Source organism: Rousettus aegyptiacus, unplaced genomic scaffold, assembly GCF_014176215.1.
Source record: "Rousettus aegyptiacus isolate mRouAeg1 unplaced genomic scaffold, mRouAeg1.p scaffold_m13_p_8, whole genome shotgun sequence".
In the NCBI taxonomy this organism is placed as follows: Eukaryota; Metazoa; Chordata; class Mammalia; order Chiroptera; family Pteropodidae; genus Rousettus; species Rousettus aegyptiacus.
The window spans coordinates 8075751-8090428 of NW_023416311.1; the positions used below are offsets into that span (position 1 = coordinate 8075751).

At 36.7% G+C, this 14678-nt stretch overlaps 1 protein-coding gene and 1 pseudogene across 6 annotated transcripts in view; one reads left to right on the top strand and one right to left on the bottom strand.

The window, feature by feature from the left end:
- Nucleotides 1-14678, top strand: part of ZC3H7A (zinc finger CCCH-type containing 7A) — a 31398-nt gene that overhangs the window by 10343 nt on the left and 6377 nt on the right. The window contains exons 3-19 of one of the 6 annotated variants that reach the window (XM_036225615.1): nt 345-384; nt 2041-2238; nt 3192-3350; nt 3584-3664; nt 3749-3808; nt 4480-4513; nt 4988-5271; nt 5792-5993; nt 7096-7160; nt 7999-8182; nt 8955-9116; nt 9795-9991; nt 10284-10384; nt 10841-11028; nt 11432-11508; nt 12338-12471; nt 12891-12996. In XM_036225615.1, the coding sequence (XP_036081508.1) occupies nt 345-384; nt 2041-2238; nt 3192-3350; nt 3584-3664; nt 3749-3808; nt 4480-4513; nt 4988-5271; nt 5792-5993; nt 7096-7160; nt 7999-8182; nt 8955-9116; nt 9795-9991; nt 10284-10384; nt 10841-11028; nt 11432-11508; nt 12338-12471; nt 12891-12996 (2272 nt within the window). Of the gene's footprint in view, nt 1-344; nt 429-2040; nt 2239-3191; nt 3351-3583; nt 3665-3748; nt 3809-4479; nt 4514-4987; nt 5272-5791; nt 5994-7095; nt 7161-7998; nt 8183-8954; nt 9117-9794; nt 9992-10283; nt 10385-10840; nt 11029-11431; nt 11509-12337; nt 12472-12890; nt 12997-14678 lie in introns of those variants that run through there. The other 5 variants (XM_036225616.1, XM_036225617.1, XM_036225618.1 and 2 more) reach the window with 5 other exon arrangements.
- On the bottom strand, nt 11707-11825 carry LOC118607532 (annotated as a pseudogene).

Here is a 14678-nt window from a genome sequence, read left to right on the forward strand (position 1 = left end):
CAGGAAGGGCACAGTCTTCTCCTTATTCTGCAGCAAATTGGATCAAATAATATTAGTTGTTCTGTACTATTTTTAAACTCTTTTGGTATGTAAAGAATTAGGCCTTCTTTTAGTAGAAGTAGATTTGAAAGTAAAATGAACTTAAGAAAATACAAAGGAATAGTTTTGGATTTTTTTTTTCATGACTATAGTTACGTGTGAATAATGGTAGTAAAGGTGAAGTTCTTTAAAATGTGCTTCGAACCAGTGGCAAGCTACTAGACCCTCTCTTTTAAGATGACTTCTGGATGAACAAATCCTGATAAGAGCCTGAGAATTAAAATTAATTTGTTTCTTCTTCTTAGGTCACCGCTGTCGTATCCAGGAACACAGGAACAATATGCGGTAATGACTCTGGGAAGGGCTGCTTGAAAGCTCTTCAGTATATTGTGAGTTATAATATATAGCAAGGGTCAGCAAACTCCTGCCTTGTTGGCCAAATCTGACCCGCTGTCTGTTTTTACAAATAAAGTTTTTTTGGAATGCAGCCACACCGCCTTATTTACATATTACCTGTGGCTACTTTTACAATATAAGGTAGTTGAGACAGAGACGATTCGTCCCACAAAGCCTAAAATATTTAGTATCTGGGCATTTGTAGAAAAGGTACGGTGACCTTTAATATATAGGACATTGGTTTTTTGACACACTTGGACATTGTCCTGTTTTTTCTTTCCCCTATTAGTGCAGTTTTGAGTTAATTTATCTTTTGAGCTACTTGAAAATTATTTTTAGCCTACTTTCATTTGATCGAAAGTAAGTGGCACAGAAGAGTGCAGAATATCTATTTTTACCTAGGAGAAGAAACATTCTCACAGCAGCGAAAGGTGACAGAATAATAAGAGCCAATGATGTATGAGAGGGAAAGCCCAGGTCTCTGGGTCTCGGGCCGCAGGTCCTCATCCCTGTGGGCTGTCAGTCACTTCCCAGTGGCTTGTGCCTCTGGGGATCTCGATGCTCTGATTGTCGCTGCTCGCTCTCTGCCTTTCCTGCCTCTCCTTTCAGTCTCTCTCTCGTTCTGTCTTCGTTCCCTCTCTCTTTCCAAACAGATGTAGAATCAAAGTATTGTAGCTACATATCGCCTGGAATAATCTGTTCCTTTTAGAATTCATTTTACAATCCTTATGATTGCAGCTAGACTCCAAAGAGGTTAAGTGGCAGGTCATAGGTCAGCCTTTGTTAAAGGTCGATCTGTCCATTTTTCCATACTACTTTTGTCTGCTAGACCCAAATTAATAAAACGAGACAGAAGCCTTGAATATTTATCTGATCTCGTGATAAGAAAGGACTTCTAAAATATTAAAACAATGATAGAAATCACAAAGGAATCTTAGAAACTTTTGTATATACCAAAAGAACATGTATACTTACATGGTAAGAAAATGGCTTAATATCCCCTTCCCTCTAAATCAGTAAATGACCTGAGCAGACAGTTTACCAAAGAAGAAATACAAATGGTCCATAAAAATGTGAGAAGGCACAACCTCACTGGTAATCAAAGACATGCAAAAAAAAAAAAAAAAAAAAGTACCTTTTTTCACCTAGAGTTGGTAAAGATTTTTTGTTCAGACACATATACCCAGTGTCGATGGGGTGCTGTGAAGGGCACCCCTAGAAAGTATTAGTCATTATTGCCTTTTTAGAAAGCACTTTAGAAATATTAGAAGCCTTAAAATTCTCATTCTGTTTGACCTAGAGTTTCTACTTGTAGGAATTTATCCCAGGCACAGAGTTGTCCAGGAGACATGGGCAAATATTTACCAGGTGCTTTTGCTACATTTTTCTTAATGATGAAAAGTTAAATTTTCTCTTAAAAAAAGCAAGCCCAATAAAACCCTAGCCGAGGGAGCAGTGACTTGGCCTGAATTTCAGTTTCTTACAATTGTGCTTGTTGCTGTGCCAAATTTTATTTCCTCTGAAGTTTTACTTATAAAAATTAACATTTACTTATACCCCGACTTGTTCCTTAAAGGATTTCAAGTGGTAACTTTCTTTTTTTAGGTATATTTACGTGCTCTTGTGAGAAATCTTTTTAATGAAGGAAATGATGTTTATCGGGAACGCGATTGGAATAGCTCCGTAAGCCAGTACACAGAAGCTTTGAGTATAGCCGATTATGCAAAGTCTGAAGAAATTTTAATCCCTAAAGAAATAATTGAAAAACTACACATAAATCGTATTGCTTGCTATTCTAATATGGTGAGTCGTGTTTTTTAAAACAGTGTTTCTAGTGAGAAAAAAAATCTTTCCAGTAACGTTAATAAAAGTCAATTTTCTAATTTCAGTTTTTCAAAGAGATGTTATTAACTGCTTTTAGAGTGGCCCGAAGCTTTCAACAGCTTTGGACAAATGTTTAGGGATTGTGAAAGTAATTTGTTTTTTAGTTACTGGCCCTTGGCTATTCCCATTTGAGTATGGCTTCATGGGGAGTGTTGCTTATTAAAAACAAACAAACAAACAAACAAATACCTAGAGAAGAGACAGGTGTTCAGAGATGAATGCATCAATCAGAGACCTGTGTTGATGATTCACTTCTTAGAGATTCAGTTCTTCCTCTCAAGAGTTTGTTTGTTTGTTTGTTTGTTTGTTTGTTTTTAGCACAAAACAGTAATTAGCCTTCAAAAGAAGCTTTCACAACCTAAGCTTAAAATGCAATATTTTGCTATAATGCTATAATTTTCACTATGGACGTTCAGTAAAACTGATGTGAATTTAAGCAAGATATCCATGTTGTCACCCAGTTCTTTGTTAGTGAGCATATATGGATGATTTATTTTGTGTTCTACACCCAGTTAGTTACCTTTCCATTTTGATATTTCAGTGAGCTCCACCAAGGGGTAGCTCTGGAGGGGACAAAACCAGGACAGGAGAGTGACATTTGCGGGCATCAGCCATATCTCAAAAGTTTTATTCCTTAAAAGATCTGAGGCCTTTATGGCCAGGCGTTTAACATTTGTCTTAACTGAGTGGTGGGTACGTGGATATTCATGATATTCTTTCTCCTTTTGTGCATTCGAAATTTCATAATGAAAATAATATTAAGAAGAAAAGTAATACTGCCAACTCTGGGTTTAAAAGGAGGGTGATAGACTGGGGAGACATCAGTGCAAGAGGCGAGCTGTTTGATCGCTAACTTTATTTGGTCTTCCCAGGGCTTCCATGATAAAGTTGTAGAAGACTGTGATAAAGTCCTCGGTTTAAATGCTAGTAACTGCAAAGCTCTCTATCGGAAATCGAAGGCTCTAAGCGATTTAGGAAGATACAAAGAGGCCTATGATGCCGTAGCGAAGTGTTCCTTAGCAGTGCCTCAGGTTTGGAATTTTATTTTAGTTCATTTGTTTACATCATGACCATTTTATTGCTTCCATGTGGTTGTATAACATTTAAAGAGTTAAATTTTCGAGTCAGCTGCCAACCCGCTTCAGTTGAGACCGATTGCTGATAAAGCAAGAGTTTTGATGAATATGTTATAACCGTTTTGCCTATTTCTCTTCACAGTTGATAATTATAACCTCCCATTAATCATATGTTCTCACTTTTTCAGGATGAACATGTAATAAAACTGACCCAAGAACTAGCTCAGAAATTGGGATTTAAAATAAGAAAAGCATATGTCAGAGCCGAGGTAAGCCGGAGTTGTCTCCGTGAGGTATCTTCATTTTGTTTTGTAACTGTTTTTAAGCTCACGTCTTTAAGTTCTGTGTTTAAGTTTGTGTCTGTCTTCTTTCAGGTCTCATTAAAAGCAGTTCCTGGGGATGGGGCTACCAAGGTAAAGTTACTACTTCTGTAAGAATCATTTTAAGAAGAAGAAGAAAAAATAGAAGCGTTAGCAGTTCTGTTTTTATTATTTTCACTTTGTGTCTATTTTTGAGACCTTTTTATTTCTCGCACACATAATTGGCCAGAACTACCTATTCTGTAAAAAAGACAACAAACAACTTAAGAAACATCTTTTACTCTTACTCAGCATTTCTTGAAGTCTGATGGAGCATTCTATAGGGTGTTCATAGATGTTAGGTTTTGTTAGAAGAAGTGGTTCAGGGCCAAATATTAATTTGGGGAGTCATTGGGATAAATACAATTAACAAGTTGTGTTTTCAAAGGTAAGCCCTCTTGGAGCCATTGGAATGCCAGTGGCCATTGCGAGTTGGGGAGTCAGTGATGGGTCAGTCAGACTAGTTTCCCTGGAGCCGGCGTGCTCCTAATCCTCAGAGAAGTACTGGTCCAAGGACACACACAGGTGGTAGCTCTGATAGACTAGGCCTGTTTAACACTACATATTACAAAGGTTTATGTACTGCTGTTATCTCTGGGATCTAACTGGAAGGGTGTCAAATTTCTGTGAAAACCTGCATTACTCTCTTAGAGTCAGTTTTACAGATTGCTTTATAGTTTAGAATCCTGCAAATACAATGATTCATTTTTTGGTTTAATTTCCAGGCTTTCAATTGTTCGGTGGAAGACATTGAGCCAGGTATGTTTTTCCATGTCATCTTAATCTGAAAAGTGCCAGTTTTAGGCATTATATAGATTATAGTATTGTCAGAAAAGATTGCTTCGTGGTTATTAGTATTAAAGCAAGAATAATTTCAAAAACCACTTTTGTGCTTCTGGGCGTGTTGGTGAGCATTGATAATATCAGTGGGCAATCACTGACTGGCTGCTGTGGCCTTGCCATTAGCTAATAGCTCTGCCCAAAGGGGCACAGGTATTTTGAGAAAGAAGGAAATGTTTTCTCAAGTAAATATATCTATTTCTGGGTAAAACAAATTATTTTTAGAATTCCTTTCACTCTCATTTGAATTGCTTTTACTCTTGTATCTACCCCCTTTGTTTCTATAATTATTTTCATATTTTCACTTAGGTCTTCGCTTTAGTATTGTCTATTAACACTAGTATTGTGCGAGTACATCGAAATCGAGTGAGTACATTTTCATCTATGTTACAGATTTATTAACTCCGAGGCAAGAAGCACTTCCTGTCGTTTCTATGCCTGCAGCCAGCTTTTCTCACCAAGTTGGAAGTGAGCTGGGCTCCGTTCCAATTATGTCCTTACCTTCTATTTTGCCACTGCAAGTGGAAGAGAACTCTCTGCCATCGACAGTGTTGGCAAATGGAGGAAAGATCCCCTTCACCATACCGGGAGGTTTTTTAGATGATGGAGATATGGTCCTTGGAGATGAAATAGACGAGCTCCTTGATTCTGCACCTGAAACTAATGAAACTGCTATGGTAAATTTCTGTGTTTCTCCTTTCTTCTGAAGACAGGCTTAATTTTTTTAAAGTAGTAATATAACTTGTTAGATGTTGTCAGTATTGGCTATAGGCTAAACTTTGGGTTTCTTATCTGGAAAATTGCTTTTGTCCTTTGGTGGTAACTGGCTAATTTGGTCATTTTTTAAAATAAAGAAAAACAAGTTATCTACTGATTAGCTAATTTTTCTTTAATTCCTATTGGAATCATATGTATAGAAAGGGTAACTTTAATATTCAGGCAAAGAATAGGCATTTAATAGTTAAGGAAAAGTAAGTTTTATGGATTAAGGACTTCTCGTTCCTCGGTCCTTTTTAAAAGGTGAGCTTGAGAAGAAATAAGCTCTGTGGCTTAGGTTTCTCGCCTGAGTCTTGATTTTGATTTCAACTTTGTTATGTAACATAATTACCAAGTGTAATGATTTGACTTTATATGCTGATGTTAAACGCAGCTCAGTTGAGTTTCATGGATTGTCATCAAACCTTTTTTCAATTTTAGCCGCCAGCTTTAGTTCGAGGATCCCTTCCAGAAGTCAGTGTCACCCCTGGCATACCCTTCTCGACATCTCTGTTGGGCACCTTACCCATTGGTGCGAGGTATGCCTCTCCATACTCCCCCTCAGAGATGTATCGAACTTGGACCTCATCCTTTGGAGATTTCTGTTCTTTAAATCCATTTTCAATGAGTGAGTCCAAACAAGGTAAGAATCAAGCCGTCGCGTAAACAATTGCAGTTAATTTTCTAAAAATGACAATTTATATTTAGCAGTTATTTAACTAACTCTAGGTGGTTGGTACTTGAATTATTTTCACTGTAGCTGAAAACAGAAAAATGAAACCTTCACTTTTAAATTTACCTGAACTTAACTCTACCATTATGGAGATTAAGAAGCAAAGGGGCGAGGAAAGAAATATATGTGGCACTATTTTTTTTTTTTTTTTTATGGGATGGTTTGTTAAGCTGGGTGTCTTACTGTTTTTTGGGGTGAAATGACTTTTAACATTTTTTTCCAAGAAACGTATACCCCATCTTAAAGGGTCTTCAAGACAAGTTATCGTTTTAAATTCTGAACTAGGCAAAGACTTATTTAAGACTAATTTAAGATTAGTGTTCAGAATGATCTGTCTCTCGTAGGCTGCATCCATCCAGCTCAGAAAGCTACGCTTTAGTTTCACAAGGGGTTTTGGAGTTTTTGATTTGACTCCTGTTCCTGTAATCCCAGGTTTAATATATACTTTCAACAAGTATGATAAAAAAAAAGTTCGTATTTCTGAGGCATTGTTGCATGGTTAAAGGGACAAAAATCAAAATAATTCATTTAAAGATTGACAACTGAAGAAATTAAATTTGTGGGAGACAGAAGGGCAGAGAGAAAATAATCAAGTGATGATTGAGTAAAAGAAAGTGATTGAACCTTACTAATTTCCTTAATGTTCTGGTTGAGTGCCTGCTTCATATTTTCAAGATGAATTTTTAATTCATATTTTTAATATGAGTTATATTTTCTTAGTTTTTTTTTTTTTTTTTTTTTTTACCAGTCTCACTTGGTAGGTCCTGTATCAGCTTCTATCTCTGAAAATAGTTTTTCATCTAAATTTTTTTTTGTCTGAGGGTTTTTTTATGCCCTTGGTTTCTAGAGGAAGGGAAGAATGCCATAGCCCTCTTTGAGTGTCAGTCATGCAAGCGCCTAGGATCTGGGATGGAAAAGTAACGCGGGGAAGCCGTAGTCAGCCGCTAAGCCCTGATGTTCTTATTACATGATTAGAGTGAAAAGGTCTGTTGAAGTGTTTTTATTATTTTAGATCTGTCCACCTCAACTTCTAGAGAGGGAACATCGCTTAACAGCAGTAATTCTTCCCTTTTACTTGTAAGTGCCACTTCCTCTTTTGTAAATGCATCACTTAAATTGAAAATAGGTCTTTTACATAAGTAACTGTGTTATTTGAATGAACATGACAGTTTTCCTGAAATTTTGTGTGTACTATGGGAACTAGGGTTAAAATAAGACTCTTCTGGAACATCCAGTAATAAATGCTCTGTGTTTAAGACTGGTCTGTCATAGCAAATTAATCACTAGCACAGACAGCGTAAGAGGCTTTAGCATAGTGTAAACAAGACAAGGAAATACAGTTGACCCTGGAACCACACGGGTTTGAACTGTGAGGATCCACCCGTAAGTGGATTTTTTTCAGTAAACACCTGTACTATTTCCAATCTGAGGTTGGGAGTCTACAGATGCCGAGGGCTAACTGTATGCATTGATCTATGCCATCCTATATAGGAGACTTGAGCATCTAGGGATTTTGGAACCAGTCCCCCAAGGTACTGAGGGACAGTCGAAGTCTTTGGGAAGTCAGAAGTTGAATGCAGATTTTCGACTCTGTGGAGATCGGTGCTTTGAAACCCCGTGGTGTTCGGGGGTCAACTGTATAAGATCAGGCCATGTGTTTGCTATGCAGCAGAACAATTACCTGTTACTTTGAACAAGTCACAGAGGATCAGAAAAAGTGGGGGAGGGGCCTAGAGACCCAAAGAGGAGAAAACATAGAAAGAAACAGTCTTTAAATAGAAGTTTATTAAGGACACAATAGTTTTGACTTGAGTGAAGAATGTCTTATTTTTCAGATGAATTCGTTGCCTTCTTTAGTGACAGCACATTATTTGTTGGCTGTTTTTTGTTTTTTGTATTTTTATTCTTCTTGCAGATGAATGGACCAAGCAGTTTGTTTGCTTCTGAGAGTTTTCTGGGAATTTCAAGTCACCTTAGAAATGACTTTGGAAACTTTTTTGGAAATACAGTTACAAAACCACCTTCAGTGACCCCAAGACACCCCCTCGAAGGAACCCATGAATTGAGACAAGCTTGCCAGATCTGTTTTGAAAAATCAGGTCAGGACCAAGCAAAGCCACAGACAGTAGTATTGAACTAATCGATAACCTGACAGTTCTTAGGAATTTGTAAATGCATTATTGTGACTCTTTCAATCCCTATTTAAGTTCTTTCTAAAAGAAGCCACAGTTATTGATTTGGGACTTTTGGAGTCTAATAGGATAAGTCTCTGCTCTTATTTGATATAATGTTATTTGTAGAATCATATGGAATAGAATATTTACCTGGTTTTGAAAGCTTATTGAAATTTTTATGAAATTCTTTATGTTCTAAATATACATTTAAGAACTTGGTCATTTGCAAATAGAGCAAGAACTAGAAAAAGAATTGTAAGACCAGTATATGATATAATGTCTATGAAAATTAATGTACTTTCCGTTGGTTTATCTTTATGCCCTAAGTCAAGTGTAACAAACAAAATTTATTCTGAATATATTGTTAGCCAAAACGCAATATATTCCCCAATTCATTTTCTTTCTTACTTGTGTATTTAATAGTGTTCTTTACCTTTGTAAGCCATCAGAATTCTTATTCTAGTAGTTAAATAAAAGTACGTTTTGGGAAGACTGGTATAGAAGAAGTCTTCCTAACCAGCATAAAAGGCAAAATTCACTTTGGTGGCTTGTTTTACATTGTGGGGTTATGAAAATAAGATTTTTGTGGCAATTTAGTAATCAATATCCATCTTCTCACATCTGCTTTATAAATATGCCTGTAAAATGAAATGATAGTTTCTGTGCCTAAGAGCAATTCTTTTCACATCTTTTTCAGGCCCTAAGTTAATGGATTTCACTTACCAGCCTAATATAGATCATAAGTGTAAGAAGGATATTTTAATTGGTAGGATAAAGAATGTCGAAGATAAATCATGGAAAAAAATACGACCAAGACCAACAAAAACTAATTATGAAGGACCTTATTATATATGTAAAGGTAAGTATTGTAACCTCTTAATGGGTATGCATTAGTGATCAATGATATGATGCATTTATTATAATGGCTCCAGAATTACTGTTACTAAAAATGTTTAGATAGAGTTAATAGCAAGTTCCTCAGGTCAAGACATTAGTGTTTTTATGTTATTTTAACCTTCATTTCTAACTTCTTGTGTAGGATATAGTTATTTATGAAATCAGGGCTTCAACCAGGTTTTATGTAGAAACTGTCTCAAACTTGAAGTTCTCTGACTTGGTCTAAACAGAATCAGAACACTGAACTAAGGCTTTGAAACTATTGCTCTTTTTAAGCTGCTTTGGCAAGAACTTGGTATATTTTTATTTTGGTAAGCCACTTCATCTGAACAGACTTTGAATGTCCCTAAGTGAATTTTTAAACTTTTGTAGAATACATGAGAGTATCAAAGGTTTTTTCGTTGTCTGGAAAAAAATTAGACTTGTGGTGCGGGGTTTTGTTTTTGGTTGTTTTTTTTGTTTTTTGTTTTTGTTTTTAAGGGTTAATATCATCTGTGGATAGTAATACGAGTACCATTGTTTGAAATTCTCCATGAATTGTTACAAAATTCAAATGATGTCTTAACGGCTTTAATATTCCCTGGCTTTGAAAAAATAATGGCCCACGTTATAAATGTTCCTTAATTCCCCATCTTTCTAGATGTTGCTGCTGAAGAGGAATGTAGATATTCAGGCCATTGCACATTTGCTTATTGCCAAGAAGAGATCGACGTCTGGACGCTGGAGCGAAAGGGCGCGTTCAGTAGAGAGGCTTTCTTTGGTGGCAGTGAGAAGGTCAACCTGACCGTATTCAAACTTCTGCAAGAGCACCTCGGAGAGTTTATATTCCTTTGTGAGGTGCTGTCTCCAAACCTTATTTTCTGCTGTAAAATTGGTGATAGTTTCTGACTTGCCAGCCCAGAAGTATAAAGTCCTTAGCACAGGTCCTGCTATCAGATAAAGCATTCACTCGAATGGTAGCTCCTGCTGGTACCCAAAAGAATATTAAGACTTCATGATGAATATTAATTGGTATAAGTATATAATGTATAGGTATGTGATAATATTGAAACTAAGAAATATTCGGGGTACAAAAGTTATATTTTGTTTTATGTTTTTTGTGATAATTTTTCTTCTCTGTCTATTCCAGAAATGTTTTGATCATAAGCCTAGAATGATCAGTAAACGAAATAAAGATAATTCTACTTCTTGTTCTCACCCGGTTACAAAGCATGAATTTGAAAAAAATAAGTATGTTGATAGTTTCTAATTTTTATAGTGACAAAATAGATTATTTTCTTAGATCCAAATAAAACCAGACTAGTGTCCAGCCAGCATCCCCCGTCTTCTTTTGTTGTTATTTTGAAAGATGATGACTATTTAAAAACATCTGTTAGTGGATTTGGCTGGGAATGTTGTAATGAATTATTAAATCGATCATTTAGTACAGAGAAGCATATTGATTTTTAGCTTTTCATGACATAGATAAAGGAATTTTATGGCTTAACATATAATTATCCTCCTCACCTCCCAGTTAATTCAGCAATTGCATATGATGATTTATGTTTTCTGATACAGACTTAAAATGTATGTCAAGTTTAGAACTTCACAGTGTATATATGTGTGTGTGTGTGTGTGTGTGTGTGTATGTTTATTTTTAAGCTACGGCAAAACCATATTAAAATGTCCTTTCATTTTCATCTCTAGGTGCCTTGTCCACATTTTGCGAGAAACAACAGTAAAATACTCAAAAATACGTTCTTATCACAGCCAATGTCAGCTTGATTTATGTCGACATGAGGTTCGATACGGCTGTTTAAGGGAAGATGAGTGCTTTTATGCTCACAGTCTTATAGAATTGAAAGTCTGGATATTACAAAAAGAAAATAGTAAGTGTGCGTATGACTAAGAAATGTCTCGGGCAGTCAGGGTTTGATGAAAGTCTTCGTGGACCCTTCTCCACCACCCCAATGTGGCAGCCCTTTTGGTTTTGCCCTGAGCTTTCAACTGTGCAATTACTTTTTAAAGTGGGCTATTTTGACTACAGGCTCATGTAATTAATTGCCAGTACGAGTTCATGCATGTAGTATGGTTTTGTGAGGAAGAAAGATTTTGAGGAAAGCACCAAGAGTTCTATTTGAAAAAATTCCATTTTGAAAAAGAGTCATGTGATGTTCATTCCTTCTCAGTGGTCACTTACACTGCATAGGGCTAATTAGGGATTTGAGTCTGACTATGACCTGATTGGGGGACTATTATTATACAGAGATTCTAAAGGAAGGCTTGTATATTTCCCAGGTATGTCACACGACGCTATTGCTCAAGAATCCAAACAATACTGGCAAAATTTGGAAGCAAACGTACCTGGAGCGCAGGTATTTTCTCTTGTGTACTTTCTGCATTTGGGATCTTTCCAGAGTGACTTAATGGGTGTTAGTTGTTGGTGGAGGCAGGTCACACTTGCAGTCCGGTTACTTTCTTAATGTTTATTGAGTTGAAGAATTCTTTTTTTTCTTTCTTTCTTTCTTTTTCACCGATTTAATTAATTGATTGATTGATTGATTGATTTTTAACACCTACAGCACCTGGTCTTCCTAGGTGGTCTCCCATCCAAGTACTAACCAGGCCCGACCCTACTTAGCTTCTGAGATCAGATGGGATCGGGCACGTTCAGGATGGCATGGCCACAGACAAATTGAGGAATTCTTTATTTATTTTTATTTTTTTATTTTTTGGAATTCTAAATGTGTAAAAAAAAATTCTGAATTTTAGTTGATCATCATAAGAAAAATTAGGCATCTTCCCATAATACCTGCCAAGTGTATAGGACACAGTTTTCTTATTCAGCTTAATCGGCAGAAAAATTGGCATAAGGGAGGTGGATTGTGTTTTTAGTTTGCTTCCCACCAGGTAAAACTGTTTTATCTGCTAACGACCCCCCTCTCCCCCCAAATAATTCCAGTCATCAACTCCAAAGCTGACTTGCATAAATTGAGGTTTCGCATCTGTAATATACTTCTATTATCTTGCATTTGGGTGGAGACTTGGAGATTTAGTTATTAGATTGTATATATAATGGTCACATTATCAAACTAGACAAAGAGAAATTGTGTGCTATTATGAAAAAAACATGGCGATTCAGTATTTTGTTCTCAGAAAACTGGTTTTGTGTTAACATTAAAACTGATTTTTTAATTGTTTAAGGTACTTGGCAATCAAATAATGCCTGGATTTCTTAATATGAAGATACAATTTGTGTGTGCTCAGTGTCTGAAAAATGGGCAAGTCACTGAACCAGACAAAAACAGAAAATATTGTAGTGCAAAGGCAAGGCATTCGTAAGTAGTGTGTGTGTGTGGAAACAATGCCGATTTCATACTGATCTGTTTTATAGGTATAAAAATCATACCTGTGAGAAAAAAGATTAAGACTTCAAAGCAAGCAGAGGAAAATAGTAATTTAGCAATAATTACAAAACAAATGGGAAGAGATTTGTAGGCTTTAGTAGCTAAGAATTCAACAAAATTTAATAGTGTTTTTTCTGTATTTTATTGATTCTTTTTTGAGGATATGTAGAGAATTTTGTTTACTAATATCAACAGGAAATGAAATTACAATCATAAGGCATTTCTTTTAGAAGGGTTGAGAAAAGAAAAAAAAAATCTCTGGTCCTTTAGGTACAAACTTTGTACCTGTCCCTTTATTTTATATCTTTTGCCAGTGTGTCTCTGTTTTTTCTGAACTCCATTTTTCTTAGGTGGACCAAAGAGCGTCGTGCGATGCAAGTGATGTCTGTTGATCGTAAGAAGTGGATGAACATCCGTCCTCTCCCCACAAAGAAACAAATGCCTTTACAGTTTGATGTACATACGTAATTTTTAAGCCACTTTTTTTAAATTAGGCATTTCAAATCATTAGAAAGTAGTAGTAATTCAGATTGAAACTGGCGCCCTTTAATGCTCATAGTAATAATGAAATTTAAATGGTTCTCTCTTTTGTCCTTCCCTTTAGTATGTATGTGGTCCTGGGTCAGTTTTCAGATGGATTGGATTTTTACGCATTACTTGGGAAAAGTAAATAGAGAATCAAGAAATAGAGACTCGAGAAACACTTAAGGGCATTTAATTTATTTTTCAGAAGAATTACTTTTGGGAGGGAATGGAAGAGAATTTCATTTAAATTTGATTCCTCGGCTTTGCGAGCAGAGCCTTTGTATTACAAATGCTGTGGCTGAGTTGTTTTCATCCTACCTCTTTCTTTCACTGAAGCGATTGATACTAGCTAAAAGATACCCCGCTTTATAGGACCTTCTAAAATAACTCAAAGGAAAAAATGTTCTATGTTAGAGGAATACGTTCCTCAAAAACCCTTGGGATGAAAATGACCGACTGAGTTAAAATTAGGATAGTATTCCATTCATGAGGTGGCACGTTTCACCTCAGTACTGTATCCCTTGGCGCCTTATGTGGTCTCAAAGACAATTGTCTGAGCAGCCCCCTCGAGCTGGCTCTGGACTTCTCTACAGGATGAAGAGGGTCTTGAGAGTGCGAAGGGATGTCACTGTGCGAGTTAATGGACAGGGACACGTAGTAAATTTTCTCTCCCAATGGAGGACATGCAGAGAGAACCTTTTGCCCTGAGATGCAGGTCAGACGGATCGCAGAGGAAACCTCCTCCTCGACTTGCCAGAAAGAGTTGAGGAAGAGGCAGATTAATCTCTCATCAACCAGAGTACCTTGTGTTTTGTAAAATTTACACAGGTTACAGGGTCAGTCTTGGAAGGAGGTGGTGTGTTTGTGTGTCATCCACAGCAGTTTCAGACTCAGATTTGGGTGATTTAATCAGCGTAGGACGGAAGAAAGCTGAGTGGAATCATTGATGCCTTCTGCTTTACAAGACGGTGGAGACGATGGGCATATTCTTTAATACTTTGTTAAAACAAAGAGGGTAACGATTCCAGTTCACGAGGCAGCTGCCCAGGACTACTGATTATTCTGAAATCTTGGACATGGTGTACTGTTGTTTGATGTTACAGTACCTTACTTCCTTTTTCTGAATGAAGAAATGACATTCCGTGTGTGAGGGCGCATAGACAGTGTGGTGAGGTGGAAGGAGAATGGACTTCAGAGTCTGCCAGAAGGGCCCTGGTCAAGTTACTCAGCCTCAGTTTGCTCATCTGTAAACGGGAATAATTACATCATAGGGAAGATTTCATGAGATGGTGTTAAGTAAAAACCCAGCACCGTAGCCAGCCTCCTCCTTTATCTTCTCTTCTCCCTGCTCCTTATCAGTGAGCTTTAAAGACTATGGTAAATGTTTCCAGTAATGTCTGACTAAATACTCACTGGGGTCCAACTGGGAAAAGGATGTAATAAAGTCAGTCACAGAATGTTTTATCGACTACTGACTTCATAGAGATGACTAAGGGAGGGGCCGCTGACCTTAGTCCAAGGGAGAAAATGTACAGTGTTCAGGCCTGACTGTTTTAGAGTTTTAGCAAAAAACAATACTAAGCATCTAGCATTATGTAAACTAACATAGAGCC